Raw genomic sequence first — 16243 nt, 5'->3', positions numbered from 1 at the left:
GCCTATTTCTTTGCCACCCCTTTCTATAACTAAAGCAAATGAAATGCATGACATATTTGCATCACCATAAACAGATTTCCTTCTAATCCAATATATTTCTTCTGTGGAACACCATCCCACAAGATCTACATTCCCATCCCCTTCAGAAAGCTGTAAAAAGACCTGTATATTTAGAGAACTGAGACATGAGAAGGTTTATAATTAGTTTTAAGGAGACCCAGTTTGGTCTAGTGCAGGGCGGTCAAACTCGCAGGCCAGATGCGTCACACGCTGGCCACACCCATGCCCGGTTTTGCGAAGAGCAAAAAAGTCACGATACGTCACGCGACACCATTGTGATGGCAAGTTTGACACCCCTGGTTAAGGAACCAGGCTAGAAACTAGGAGACTATGAGTACTACTCCCACCTTAGACATGAAAGCCGACTGGGTGACTTTGGGCAGGTCATTCACACTCTCAATCTACATAGACAATTCCTGTTGCAACCAATGAATCAACTTTTGGTTGATTTGAAAAAAATGCACACCCTATACTTATTGGAAAATGCTAGGAAGGAAAAAAAAGTATGACTAGTTTCTTAAGTGTTTTCATTTTTATGTCATATAGTTTTAATTATTTGCTATTAATAAAAAATTATAATTTGTACATTTGTTTTATTACATATAACATTGCTTCTGTGAACTGCTTAGCGTCTTGATGAGTCAAGTGGCATAAACGCATCTGTAATCAATCAACCAATCAATCAGTCAATCAGCCACAGTCCAATACTTCAATCCAGATCTGCCTAACCTTATAAATCAGGCTATTTTTTTCATAGAAACCCAATTCCATAATGTAAAAGACATGTAGTTACACTATAGATCAGGGGTTTCAAACCCGCTCATATCACGGGCCATATCGTGACATATCACAATGTTTCTCGCCTTTGTGGAACAGGGGTGGGCGTGGCCTGTGTGGGCTGTATCCGGCCCACCAGTTTGACAGGCCTGCTATAGATCAGGGATGTCCAACCTTGTCAGTTTTAAGATCTGTGGACTTTAATGCTGGCTGGGGAATTCTGGGAGTTAAAGTACACAGATCTTAAGATTGCCAAGGTTGGACATACCTGCTTTAGATTATTTGGGATGTTAAAAAGAACTGCCAGTAAAGGAAGCATCATAGACTTGTGTTTTCTCTCCCTGCTTTCTAGTTCTCATCTAAAAGCAGATAGTTCTGAATTTATCTTGCAAAAGATGCCTGCTCTATGACTTTTTCAGGAGATACACCTGTACATTTTGACAAGCATAACTCATTTTACATTCTCTCCCTTATTTCTTGGCATCTTCAATTTTACAAAATATACTGTTTTTGCACCATTACTACGTATATGGGGATGTATGTCTCTAAATAGTTTCAGTTTGATTTAAAGAAATGGATTAATTGATTTAAGATTTTTTAGATAAAATATAAGATTAACTTTTAATATATTCCTCCCCTCTCCACTTTGTTGGGAAAGATAAGAATTTAGTTTTTTGGTTCTTACTGTTTACTAAAGCCTGATCTTAAGCCAGCTTACTCAGAAGTTTGCATTTTGTTGAAAGGGACTTCTGAGTATGTTTAAAATTATACTTCACATAGCTGCCTTTTTTTGCTTCATCAGTTGCAACCGAAGTACAAGAAAAGTGTGGTAATCAGTGTTTTCCATAGAGAACAGGAAAACAGAAAGGCAAGAAGGGACTTCCAGCACAAGACAACTCAGTAGTGACATGCCACAGAAATGGAATTGAGAGGAAAGACTCCTAATGGAGAATTATCCTTAATCCTTTACCTTTTCTGTCATACATGTTTGCAACATTCTAGTATGAAATTGCAAAAATGTTTTACAGGCATCTACAATTCTGATCCGGTCAATTAACCTATCAATCATACATTCACTCATCAATAGTTTTTCTGGCAAGTATTATAGCAAGTACCAAGAAAACCAAGCAAGAAAAAAAATATGGACTTATCCACAGGATGAATGCAGAAACCCAATAGAAATCGAAGTTTAATATAGCAGGCCTACATAAGCTTGGTTCTGTGGAGTGGGGGAGTGAAAAAGGATGGTTCTGCTTTCCATTTCTACATCTTATAAAGTACAACCTATATGGAATAAACTACTTTACTCAATCTGTTGTTGTCTAGCTGGTAAGAAATTGAGGGTTATAAACTCAGAACATTTAAAAAAAAAATCCCTGAAATGTATGACCTAGTTTCAATGTAGATTGCAGTTTATAACCAAAAATCTAGAATTTATGGGCCTTACGTTTCAATTTCTGTATTTCCATAATGTAATTATGGCTAGTTTAAGGGTTGAAAGGCCAAAATAATAAGAACTGCTTATTAAGAATTACTGGGGGCTTACTGTCATCGATATATAATACCTTTGGTAGTAATTGGGCACCACACAGTAAAAGTAGTACATGTGAAAAATAAGAACATTTACTTCGGTTTTGGTAAATCTGTATGGTCCTCAGATTATGGGCAGATGAACATTAAGAAGCGGAAATAGTAAGTAGTACAGACTTACTTGTGCCTGAATGCAGAAACAAAGGAACAGTACTGGCAGCTGTACTTGTCTTCACGAGTAAACATGGCCAGGGCCAAGTGACTCCTCTCGTGCGATCGTAGACCCTGCATAGACATCAAAACCCGATCACACTGGCTGCAATGGTAGCCACCAGGTCTGGTTTCATCTTCCAGTGATGGTCCAGATTCAGCTTCTGCAAGTTCCATAGTGGCCATATGGTCTTTGGCTCCCTCAATACCCTCCAAGAAAGCTGCATGTGAAGGATCTTCAGCTTCCTGCTAAAAGACACACATCCCCCCCAAAGCCATCAATTCTCTCTCCCTTCTGCCCTATGGTTACCATTATATCTATGGAAGCCTAACAACTTCTTCTGATAGCAGTAATCTTGAAATCCAGTTATGAGCAGACATCCATGCAATCTGAGCAAAGATGTCTTGAAAAGCAACATACGGCTGTTCCATTAGCGGTGATTAGCATGGCTGGAGCACACTGTTGCTAAAACCTTTTTTTCCCCCTCAAGAATAATTCACTTCATTAGGTAGAATAGTCCCAATTTTGCGGAAATGCCAATATTCCTTTCAGAAGATTACTGGACTGTTTCCTCACTTTCTTTTGGCTTTCTGGTGTAAAACTGGCACAAGGACACTACACTACAAGCCTTCAATTTTATTTTATTTTATTTTTTTGAAGATTTGCCCAAACAAATATTTTTCAAACTATTTAACTGGCAACTACAGTATATACTGGCTTCTATAGATCTGTTTTAAAAAGTCCAAGCTTGAGTAAAGTAATCTAGATTTAATTTGGGGTAGGAGGCGGGGGTGAGCAGGGGATAAGAAGAATATCAAAAAGACTACACAGTATTCATTACTTTTCTCACCTACTGGGCACATTCAACTTATTTGCATTAATTTATAAAATATATCAATCTGTCAGCCTTAAATAAAGATCCACAGATGGTTTACTAACTGCCATTACCAGAAGGCATGTAAACTCTGGTCGTGGCCTGTAAAAACTTGGGAAGGAAATAAACTTGTAGAAAATATTTACTGCCATATTTGAAGAAAAAGCATTTTTCCATACAATAGCATATATCATAAAAAGATAGGACACATGGCAGAATGCAAATAAGGGGCCATTTGCAGTAAGTTTCATTTAATATACTAACATATCTCATACCAAAATTTAATTAAAGAAGTTGTCTCTAAATGAAAACTAAATTTAAACTTAAGAGTGGATATATTTTGACTTAAAAACAGAAGTTCATGTTTTGCAGCAATTACAGGTAAATTATGTAGAAACTACGTGCAATGGACAAGTAGGCCTTGATTCGATGCTTTTTCATAATTTATAGCTACAAAGAATTTTATATAAATAAATGCACAATTGGCAGTAATGTTCTAAACAGAAATGATAACATTATATACAAAACATTTATTTAAAAATAAAACATGGGAAGAACGCTATAGAAGCAACACCGACTTTAGCCTTGTCCTTGGAAACTTTATGCAGCCAATTCCTCTGGCTTCTGAGGTTTTTACATCTAATACTCAAGAGCAGCTTCTCATATAAAAGGAAGCAAACAACTGGTTTTTTTTTTTTTAGAAGACAGAAAACAGTTCAAAGCAAAGGATCCTAGGGCAGCATATACCAAGACCTCCATTAGTAGCTTTCAGAAAACAGATTGGCTATATTAGTATAAAGCTTTTAGAGATGTTAGTCCAAACCTTTTCTCAAGGTTGCATAAAAGAGCAATAACAATTTAGCATGTCTATTTGTTGTAAGCTGCTGAGGGTCGTTAAGAGGCAGGCAGCATATAAATTTAATAATAATGGTGCTTGGATCCGCACATATGCTACCTTATGTCATCCTAGCTTCTTTGGAAGAACTTAATGCATATGAAAGCCATCACCAGCTAAAGTACTGGCTGCACTGACTTTACATTATTGTAAATAGATGATAATATCAGGGGCAAGCTATCCAAATTAACGCAATCAAGTCCAGAATTTAAAAAAAAAACCATTGAATGATTCAAAGTGAAGATTTGGAAAGAAGCAGAAGAAAACGTAGATCATATACTCAGCTCGTTGAAGACCAAACAAACTGATTATAAACAACGACATAACATAATCACCAAAATGATTCACTGGGACATCTGGGCCAGTAATGAAAAAAAAAGGTGGGAACATAGAGTTGAAAGTAGGTGAAAATGAGCAGGTTAAATTATTGGGAGTTTTCAGAATACAGACTGATCAAGTCTTGACTCATAGCACACCAGATTTAATTGTGGTTGAAAGGGAAGTGTGGATAATTGATGTGGCAATTCTAGGAGACAATAGAATAGAAGAATCGGGAGAAGATTGCAAAGTATCCTGATCTGAAAATTAAAGTTAAAAGATTATGCCACAAATCAGTCATGGAGGTCCTAGTGAATATTGGCGCAAAGGGTGCCGCATCAAAAAATTTGAATTAGAAATGTTGACAAAATTTCCAGCTGCGGTTACAAATGGTTACATTGTTTGGATCCACACATGTGCTATGCTGATACACTACAACATCTCAGATTATTGGGGGGTGGGAATTGATGTGAAGGCCAATACCAGCAAACAACTGGCAACTATGATTTCACATTATTGTGTTATAATAACATTAATATGGGTGCATATATTCTGCCCACAAGGAACTAGGCTTAAGTCCAATAAAAAAGGGGAATCTACATAGAAATCATGTTATAAATGCTGATATATTATTAGCATTATATTATCATATTATTTCTGATTGCGGTCATGTCCGATTCACAAAAGAGGTTAGGGATTTCTTCCTCCTTTGGCTGAATCCAAGGTTTTAACCCCAAAACAAACCTTTAAACTCACTTTGACTCCAGTAGAGACTGAAGAACCATTCCCATACTGCACATGCTTACGAAGATGATTGCAGATGGCTCGGAGAGTCGGATGAACTTCGACACAGAACTTACATTTGTATCCTACAACTTTCCTCTCTTTCAATTTCGAAACTTCTTCCAAGCTGCCAAAAGGCTGCAAGGCAATAAAACGTGAAACTTAATTAAGCATTCCTTCTCTAAGTAAGTGCTTCTCATCCTTGGCAGCTTGAAAACCTGTGGATTTCAACTCCCAGAATTCCCTAGGCAGTAGGGCTGCTTGAGAATTTTCTGGGTGTTGAAACCCACATATCTTCAAGCTGCCAAGGTTGAAAAACACTGCTCTAAACAATGTCACAAATTTGTAGATTTAAATACGAGAGGCAACATTATGCTGCTTCTTGGAATAAGTAAAACTCTAAGGCGGCATGAGTTTATTTTAAAAACTGATGTTTAAAAGTCCCAAAATAGATACAGCGTGCTATTACAATATTGATTCAAACCCTTGGGGCATGTAGAAAAACTCAACCTCAGTTTGCAACATTCTTCTACTAGCAATACTAAATGGGATGCCAAAACCTTGAGTTTGTATACAGAAAGAAAATAAAAACATAAATCATTGAGTTTTCCTCCACTCAAATAACATCCTTTTAGCTGCAGCTATGCTAAACCAACAGGACATTAATGTCTTTCTCTATGGGGAGCAACTCTAGCAGTTATGTTTGTGAGCACCTGTAAGCACCATGAAATTTAATTGAGAATTTGTATGTCCTTTGTAAGGATTTTTTAAAATAAAATTATTCACAGAAGTCTCCCTTAATCTGGTGCTCTCTGTATCTGCTGGAGTACAGTTCCCAATTATTTAAATGTCAACCAGCGTGGTCAATGGAAGTACCAAAGAGAAGCTTTTTTATTTTTTAAATAATGTATGATTTTTAAAATAAGGTGAATCTTTTGCACCTGAAAGCAGAGAGTTAATAGCTAATATAGTCCTTGACTTATAACTACAACGGAGCCCAAAATTTCTGTTAGGTGAGACATTTGTCAAGTGAATTTTGCCTCATTTTACAATCTTTCTCGCCACACTGTTAAGTAAAACATTGCAGTTGATAGGTTAGTAACTCAGTTTTTAAGTGGATTTTGCCTTCTCCATTGACTTTGCTTGTCAGAAAGTCACAAAAGGTGATCACATGACCCTGGGACAAAGCAAGGGTAATAAATATGAACCAGTTGCCAAGCGCCTGAATTTTGATCACATGATAATGGGGATGCTGCAAAGATTGTATCTTTGAAAAACGGTCATAAGTCACATTTTTCAGTGCCTCTGTAACTTTGAATGGTCACTAAATGAACAGTTGTAAGCCGAGGGCTACCTGTAGTATGTACAGACATTTCAGACAAATTTTAGATATTCAGATATATGACTGAATTTGCTGTAAAACTGATAAACACTGAATCATTCCAATCAAACACAATCTCTTGAGAAGCTGTGGCCATTAAGTTTTTCCTAATTTCCCGGTTTTATTCATTTTGATCCTTTTTCCAGATTGCTGAGCCATCATCATTTCTGTAATCTGCCATATTCTTATTTCTTCCCTCACCAAAAATATTCAGATCCTCATTAATCTGACAATCAGTCTCAAGACTTTATTCCACTAGTGGGATTTTTCAAATGGGATCCTAAATTTTTCCTAATTTCCCGGTTTTGATCATTTTGATCCTTTTTCCAGATTGCTGAGCCATCATCATTTCTGTAATCTGCCATATTCTTATTTCTTCCCTCACCAAAAATATTCAGATCCCCATTAATCTGACAATCAGTCTTAAGACTTTATTCCACTAGTGGGATTTTTCAAGTGGAATCCCACTTGAAAATTATTCTCCTGCAAAACCAGAAAGTAGTTTTGGATCCAATGAGACGCATTTATCATTTCCTTTTTCTCTCTAGCACCAACTTGCTGAAACACCTCTGTGTATGACAGAATGCCACTAAGAGCAAGTTTTATTCCACATGACATTCACTCTTTGACTATTTCCAAAAGAGGCACGTTCTTCCACATATATCATCAAGCAAACTAAGGGTTTAATATAATATGCAGTTCATTTAAAGAGATTGGTTTACTTCCACAGATACAAAGGGCTTTGTACTGGATTTTCTTCTCAATTATTTCCTTGCATTCTTGGTATTTTTGGTCAAGAACAAAAAATATATTTGACATGGGGAAAGAGGAACAGATACTATGATTTTCTTATTCAAAGAGAAATTCACTTTGAAATGAAAAGTTAGGAGAGGAGGAAATGAAACGGCATGCCAGGAGTCTAAAGGAGGAAAGCAATGAAACAAGAAACAATGGGTATGGAACTTACTGGCACAACCCAATGACTGTAGAACCTGTGACTTTTCAGTTACCGAGGACAATAATAAGAAATGAGTAACCTTGGCTGAGTGAGGAGGGTAGAGAGGAAGGAGGAGAAGAGACGAGGAGGAAGAAGAGGAGGAGGAGGTGGAGGAGGAGGAAATAATAATAATATCAAATAGGAAAAAAGTAATGTAAAATCAGATCCTTACCCTCTCTGCTTTGAAATCTACGAAAGCACCATCCGCATACTTCTGCTTGCTCAGAAGCTGCTTCCTCCTCTCTTGGCGTTTGGCACGTTTCTGGAATTCCTCATTGTGGCCGTTCAAGTGGGTGGTCAGCTCCGCCAGGCTTTGCAGCTTACTGTCACAGTGCCTGCATTGGAAACGGGCCCCACTTCCCAGGATGGTAAAATCCCTCTTCAGGTCCTTGCTGTGGTGGTCAGTGTAATGCATGCAGAGCAGCTCGGCCGTGCTGAAGGACAGCTTAAAGCATTTGACGCACCGGAAGGGAAGCCACTCCATCTCTGGAGCCTCCACCTCCACTTCGGGCTTCTCAAAATCATTCCTCTCTTCCGGGGGAGGCTGCTGCTTTTCATACTCGTCCGCGTACACCGCAGTGAAGTAACCCCCAAGCTTGCTGGCGTGCTGTTTCTTGGGGAATACTCCAGGATGGCGTTTCATGTAGTGGGAAACTATGCCTTTTTTGCTGAAGGACTGGAAGGAGCAGAGGGAGCATTTCTTCTTCTCCACTGCCCTTCTCAGTTCCTCACTTAGCTGAGGAGAGTCCTCCTTGGGGGGTGAGGGGATGATCACTTTGTTGGGTTTGTCGCTTATAGTCCTTGAGGCTGCTAAGCAATGTGTGTAGTAAGCATCAATGTCATGCCGCTTCTGGTAATGCGCAGCCAGACCTTTACGAATAGGGTTTGTGTAGGAACACAGGGCACATTTAAACAGGTTGTTCTTGCCTTCTGGCTGTGCCCGAACATTGTTGTGTTTTATTCGGTAGTGCCTAGCTATCCCTTTCCGGGTAGAACAAAAATACTTACAAAGTTGGCAGCGGAACACAGTATGAGAAACCAAATGGGAACTAGAGAAGTGGGATGATGGTAGTGAATCGTCCCCCAGGAGATCTTCTGGGACCATCTCAGGGGAGGGCTTAATTTCAGCAAGAACTTCGGGCTCCATGGAGGCAGGGAATTTTGGAGGAGACTGTGCAAATACATCAAATTCAGGCTGGTTATGGTATTTCTCATAATGAATTTTGAGCTTCTCCAAAGTGCCATGCGTGTAGGGGCACAATTTACACCTGTAAGCACCATACCCTTGCTTGAAAATCCTGCTCGTTTCCTCCACGTCATTCTGGCTCATATCAGCGGGTTGCTCCACATCATGCACAAAATCTTCTGCCGTAACCTTCACAGAAGGATGTCTCTTCTGGTAATGGGTAAGAACGCCATGAATGCGTGTGTTAATGTAAGGACAATGCCTACATTTGTACACCGCTCCTGGATTAATATCAATGTCTTGTGCAAAATCTGCAGCTTTAACTTTCATCCCGGGATGTTTTTTTCCATAATGGGTGAGAAGTCCATGCAAATTGTTATATTCAGACTGGCACACTGTGCACTGGTACGGCGTAGAGGATATTGCAGGATTCACAGAGGTAAGCTGAAGAGCTTTATCTTGGATAAGGTTTGACTCTTCTGCATATTCCGTATCTGGGTCCCCTTGTGGCAATCCTAAATGATCCTCTGAAATTATTCTGGCACCAATACCATCAGATACTGGGTTCATTTTATCAACAGCATCTTTTTCCTTGATAATATCTAGTAACACCGATTCATCTCCATTCATAGCCCAAGGGTGAAAAGCTTGGTAGTGATTAGTGATATCCCAAATGGAAGAGGCTTCAAAAATACAGTCTCTGCACCTATATATTTTCATTTCTGATGGTATTAGTAAGGCTGGGGGTGAAGGATCTGGCCCTGCCCAGAGTTTTGTTGCCATATATGTGTAATCAACGTAATGTTCAGGATGTCGCCTTTGGTAATGCACAAGCAGGCCACTGGGCTCCGCGTGAGAATAGATACACCATTCACAGTGATATCCAGCTTCTATTAAACCATCCAAAAATGCCCACCTTAAAATAGATGTGACAGTAGCCTTCAAGCTTGGATGGTCCTTTTTAATGTGCTTCCGCAATGCGTAGAAATAAGGAGATGTATAAGAGCACTGCCTGCATTTGAGAGCTCTTAACTTAGCCCTTTCTTGCTCGGAACCAGAAGTAGGAATTTGTAAGCCACCAGGGGAATTTTTCTGACCCCGGTCACAGAGGCTCCTGATGGTGGCGGTGTGTTGCCTAATTACATCTGCATTGGCTTTGAAATCACGATGCTTCTTTTGGTAATGAATAAGGACCCCTTTTACAGTCCGGTTTCCATAATCACAGTGCTGGCAGAAGAACATCTCATTCTCTGCTGGAGCTACAGTACCATCAGAGCCGTCCCTATTCAGGTGCTGCATAGAAACGGCAGGTCTACGAACACCAGGAGGTATCTCTCCAGCTCTCATCATTGCTGCAGTCGGGGGTGCCTGCCTAATGTATTTGGCAGTCACTTTTATCTCTGGGTGCCTTTTCTGGTAGTGCACTAGTACCCCAACCACTGACCGGTTGCTGTAAGAGCAATGTTTGCAGTAGTAAAGCTCCGTGGTAAGGTCTGGAGGTGGTGGAGGTGGTAACGGTGACATTTTGGGAGAGCCAGGTGACCCCAGTTCATAAGCCATCTGAGCCAGGGCAGACCCCCTCTCTACTGACACCACACGCATTGTTTTTTGAATCCTAAAATACGAAGCCTTCTCATCGGGATGTTTCTTCTGGTAATGCACTAAGACGGAATGCATGTTGGGACTTGCAAAGGAGCAGACATCACAATCATAAACGACAACACTGTTGACTGTTGACTCTTTTTGGCTTTCAGATTCGGGGCTATTGCCCTTTGAAGAACTTTTGTTAAAAGCAGCAGGTATGCCATGAGTCCCACGTGCAACTGGGGTCGAAGTGGACAGGTTTTTCGGAGCAGAGTTCAGTATCTCTCTCAGCGTTTGTGATTCTGAGCTTAACCCTTCTTGTTGCTCCACTACGTAACTTGAGAATATCATGGCATTGTTAATTTTCACGGTCGGATGCATTCTTTGGTAGTGCGGCATTAGGCTCCTAACATTGGGGCTGGTGTAAGAGCAGAAGCGACAGCGATAGATCAAATCAGAATGATCGAAATTTAATACATTCATGGCTTCCGGGTGATGCTCCCCATAATGCTGTTGCAGATCTTCAAAGTTTGTATAATCAATGTAACATTCAAGACACCTATACACTGCACTGTGGTCGTTGGGATCAAGAATATACCTAAAGCTGAATTTAATGTAGGGATGCATCCGTTGGTAGTGAGTGCTAACACTCCTGGCAGATTTGTTGCTGAAATCACAGTGTTTACAATAATAAAGCCTTCCAGAATCACCAAAATCTGAATTCTCATTGTTTTGATCAGATCCATATAGGCTTACCTGGCTGCCTAGAATAGATGAATTCAGTCCTGGGTCCTTCAAACCCACCGAAGAACAATAATATTCTTCCTCATCCTCAGATATAGTTAGCTCAATTTCTGCCCCATTGGTGGAGCTGTAATCATGGGGGATATTCCTGTAGTTGGGCTCTTTCTGAGGATCACCTGTGTCTCTTCCCCATATCTGCTGGGAAGCAAATGCCGCTATTTCCATCAGTGGTTCTGTTTGTTCTTCTTCCTTGTCCAGTTCTACTTCTATTTCCACTTCATTGTCATCCTCTTCCTCTTCATCATCCTCCACATTAATGACTGCATCTTCCTGCTGCTTGTTCTGATTGATTTTGCTTTGCAAATTACTGGCAATCTCGTCAATTCTGGTTCTTTTCTTGACTGGGGACAGATCTAAGGGGAAGTCATTGGACATCTTCCTGGAGGCTTTTGCTACAAAGTTGTTTTTAGAAGACAGTCCAAGAATTGAGGTCTGGCTTTTCTTCACAGTGCTGGGAGAAGCATGAGCATCGGGCTCGCTGTCTTGCAGGGTATTTGCTGATGGGCTCTCGTATTTTGGCAAGTTATCGCAAAACGAGTGCTTGTGCTGCTGATGAACCCGAAGACCTTTCAAAGTCGTGGTGGAATAATTGCACATGGTGCATTTATACGGGTGCTGCGAATTGGACTGCGGAGACTGTTGCTGCTGCTGCATGGAATCCATGATCCCCCCGGATTTCCTGCCGTTTATGTTTCCCCCTTCATAGGATATGGTACTTTCGTTTAAAGAAGAAGCTATACTTTCAGTTTGGGAATTCACGGCATCCCAGTCCGATGCTGCACCGGTGTGACACTGCTTATGAGCACCAAGCTTGAAAGAGCTCTTGCAGGTGAAAGGACATTCATCACATTTGTAGACGGCCGTCTTTCCAGAGAGGTGGATGTTTTCAATGTGGCGAGAAATGCTTCGCCGATGCATGGTAAGGAAAGGGCAGAAAGGGCACTGGAACCTATTCATAAACCTTCTAAAGGGGATCCCCTTGGTTTCCAGTAACTTGTGGCCCTCAGATCCCATCAGCTGCTCAGCAGTTAGTCCCGAGCTTTGGTGATCCATAGAGTTCAACCCATTCTCGCTGTCTAATTCATTGAGCTCATCGTCCGAACTGGAGTCATTCAACATGCTGTTGGTATCCAGATCAGTAGAATTTGTCATGTCACCAACCCCATAACGAGATCGGTCAGACAAATTAACAATGCCCGAGTTGTGAGGAGCCTTATGTTTCATCTGAGAATAGGAAGCAGAAGAAAATTTTGAAGAGGCGTTGGACCTGATAAGAGAATTGTTTACTGAACTCCTGTAGTTTGGGACAGTTGCGTTGGGCATCTCTCGCCCAGAAGCATTCATGGGTATATAGTTAGAGTTTGGGGGAGGGCTTGGGGGACTCTTGCTTACAACATCTGACATATTGGTCCCATCCTGTTGCTGCCTCAGGTTGGACAGTATTTTCACCATGCTTCGGTGCTTCTTCATCATATGATCACACCAACGTTCCCTTCGGGGTGTCTGGTATGTACACCATTCACAGCAGAAGTTGCCTCTTGATTTGGTTAAAGGCTTGACCATAGACTCCAAAATACTACGCTCAACAACTTCAGCTGGAAGCTCCTTGCACGAATCCTGCATCGAGACAGACGTAGAGGTTGATTCAGATATAGCAGCTGAAGAAGCAGGAGGGGTTGAGCTCTCCTTCAGGCTGTTTTTGTGGTACATCTTCTGATGTTTTATAATCCGTGCACGTCTTGGAGATTTGTAGGTGCAGAACTGGCACGAAAATACCTTCCCAAAGCCTTCGTGCATCATGATGTTGTAGTTTAAGGAACCAGCACTTGTGGATCCAGTTGGAGAGCTTCCAGTCTGAGCACCATGGACTTTCCGGGTATGTTCTATGAGAAGGTTTTTGGATCGGAAATAACGTACACAGTATTTACACTGGAAAAACTTGCTTGCTGATTTGGAGAGCATATGTTGGCCATAATAACCCTGGCTATGGCTATAGTAATTGCCAGTTCCCAGCTGAGCTGCATTTTGCCCTATAAAAGAAGAAAACATACTAAATATTATCTGTGAAGTATGCTTATTACATTGCCTATTCTTTGTTTTTCTTTTCCCCCTTCAAAGCTGTCTTTCCTCCCAAGGTATTTGGTTCATAAATACTAGATAGGATGTCAAAAAAGAACAACACCCTACCACCTTATCCTTTACAACTATCTTCCAGGGAATGTTAGTAATAAATGCACAACTGAAATTGAAATGTAAACATTAATTCATACACATAGATACACATTTTTAATGTTAGAGTGCTGAATTCATATATACTATTTCTAAATAATTTAACCATCCCCCGCCCCCAAATACTAGTTAACAAACAAGGATAAAATTCCAGTACAATTTAGACACACACACACACCCCTCAAATATTGTTAGCAATGAAAGACCGCTAGCAACTAGATAAACTATTTAAGCTGTTCCATAAAATATTTATCTTGAAATGCATGCATACTATGAGTTTCACGTACAAATGGCTTTCTAGACGTTGTGTTGTAAATTCTGAATGTAACAAAAGAAGAAGAAGAAAAAAGTCTGATCAAAAACTTAGCAGCCCTGGGGGGATCAATCTACTATATGTGGCTATTTCCCCCCCTTTTCAACCAACCCATGATGAACAAGTAACAGATTCCTTGATGAATACTTCTTGGAATCTACATTCTCAGCCACAGGGTATGGTTGCTTCCTGTTGAATTTGAGTAACACAAGTGTTGGTTGTCCTCAAAGCAATTCCTGGTTATTTTTATCTGTCATAAGATTTGGATATGGCAATTAGGATGATTATATGAGAATGCTGCAATGGGATAACTTGTCAGAATGACATCCAAATAGAAAGTTACCTGCCATCCCATCTGCCACTGCAAATTCATCTTTTACCAAAGAATACTCCACCTCAGCCTGGTCACTGTTTATGGAACCAAATCTCGATGGGCTAGGAGTTTCTTCAGCAACATCCGTGGGCTGCAAAAATGCAGTATGAACATCTTGGATGTGAGCTTTAAGATCTTCATAGGAAGGTGCTCGAAAATCACAGCCGTCACACTGCAGCACCTCCATCTTTGTTGCTAAGCTTTACATTAGGAAAACCTGAAAAAAGATGGAGAAGAAACATATTGCTTATAAGAACCGTTCACAAAACTGTTACAGCAGCAGATTCATCATAGGAGAAGAAATATTCTCCAAGCACAAAAAGTACAGCATACCAGAACAGTAACAGTTCTTTTTACAGAAATCTGGGACCTAATGTACTTTTGATACATTCAAATATGTGACTCATAATTACTGCAGAAGTCTTGCCCAATTGCCCTTTCTACTCTCACTCTACCTGTTCATCTAAAGAACAAGGAAGCACATGTTGGAAAGCCATCAACAATAAAATGCATGGGAACTATTGTTGAAAATTTTTTAGAAAGCCAAGCAGATTATTTACTTAAGACTTTTAATCCCATGCTTCCTCCAAGCTTACGTGGCACACATATTATATCTTATCCAATTTTAACCTTCTTAACAACCCTGTTAGGCTGACATCTTCAACTTGCTTAAGTTCAACTGGTTGAGTTTTAAATTGGTACAGCCGCCACATCTCCCATGGCGAGTCCAAGCTTTTAAGCAAAAAGTCTTTAAGCTACTTCCCCATTTCCAAGTTTATTACTTTTGATATTACCAGCTATTATTAAATGTTGTTTTATATAACCCGTCTCAACTCTAGAGTTTTCTAAATGTGTAGAGCCACAATTGTGAAATTCCAAACCTGAATAGGTTGAAAATATGTAGCAGACTAGGATAAGATACCTACTTATTTTCATACACTAACTTGTATGCTAGCTTTGACTAATCCAGCAGCTATTACCTTAATGAACAGCTTATTTTAAAGTCTCCTCACACAATTCAGGTCATATTTAGTCTAGGAACTCCACCAGACCAAGAGATGGAACAGCAGCCCAAATGAGCTTTGAGCAAAATCCCATCTTCTCGTTGTCATGTAACATGAGGTGATGTTTATCAAATGTTCAAAGCCAAACACTCTCTCAGCCATATTACAAAGAAAAAGCAGCGCTACCAGGATCCTGCATCAGAAGAAAATTCCTCTCGGTGGCATGGTTTTAAAAATGTGGACCCAATGAGCAGAAAACGCACACCCACGGCAATCTCTTGGTGCCCCACTTCACCTTCCTCTTTGCCCTGAAAGACTGAATGCTGGCCCTGCCTTCTTTTCAGCTAACAATGTTAACAACAATCAGGAGACTCAAAATCTTTTATGTGCAAGCACCAGATCAGACTGTGTGTGGAAGAGGTTGCTATCTGCTCTGGATCAAATTACAGCAGTGAACATAGAGGCCCCACCCCATAAGTCTCCTTTTGCACAGTCCATTAGACCTGAAAACAATCTCTCTTCTCTTCTCTCCCCCCACCCCCACCCCCCTTTTGCCATGGTGCAGCAGGCGACTCTTCTTGAATTCAGAATGCTCCAGAGAAAAAAGCAGGAGAGAAAATAATGAAACGGATCTTCTCACTGTCCATCTTCTTAAACTTCCTCCTCCTCCCCCCACCAGCATAGTCTTTTCATCTAAGTCAAACAAGCCACAGCTCTCTGAATGTGTTTATCACACTTTCAAGAGATATGAGCTCCTGCGTCACTGACGCTTTAAGACTCACTAAGCTGTCCTAGTCCTCTGAGCTTTAAGAGGGAGAGAGAGAGGTAGAGGGGGATAGAGAGAGAGAGAGAGAGAGAGACAGAGCAGCCATTTTAGCTCAGACAAGCCATGTATTAAGTAAGGGAGAGATAGGCTCAGAGCTT

General features: G+C 40.4%; 1 protein-coding gene across 26 annotated transcripts in view; it reads right to left on the bottom strand.

Moving 5' to 3' along the window:
• The window catches only part of ZNF462 (zinc finger protein 462), a 166080-nt gene that overhangs the window by 77115 nt on the left and 72722 nt on the right, over positions 1–16243 (bottom strand). For 12 of the 26 annotated variants that reach the window (XM_087957544.1, XM_087957536.1, XM_087957538.1 and 9 more), the window contains exons 2-5: positions 14286–14532; positions 7999–13430; positions 5410–5586; positions 2549–2823 (exon numbers count right to left, since the gene is read on the bottom strand). In XM_087957544.1, the coding sequence (XP_087813670.1) occupies positions 2549–2823; positions 5410–5586; positions 7999–13430; positions 14286–14502 (6101 nt within the window). In that variant the 5' untranslated portion in view covers positions 14503–14532. Of the gene's footprint in view, positions 1–2548; positions 2827–5409; positions 5587–7998; positions 13431–14285; positions 14533–14648; positions 14894–15295; positions 15847–16243 lie in introns of those variants that run through there. The other 14 variants (XM_087957541.1, XM_087957532.1, XM_087957543.1 and 11 more) reach the window with 5 other exon arrangements.

This window comes from Notechis scutatus, chromosome 2 (assembly GCF_049901735.1).
Source record: "Notechis scutatus isolate UNSWTSFEM ecotype Mainland chromosome 2, rNotScu1.2, whole genome shotgun sequence".
NCBI classification, from domain to species: Eukaryota; Metazoa; Chordata; class Lepidosauria; order Squamata; family Elapidae; genus Notechis; species Notechis scutatus.
Note: the sequence above shows the minus strand (reverse complement) of the source record. Positions and strands in the feature narration are given on the sequence as shown.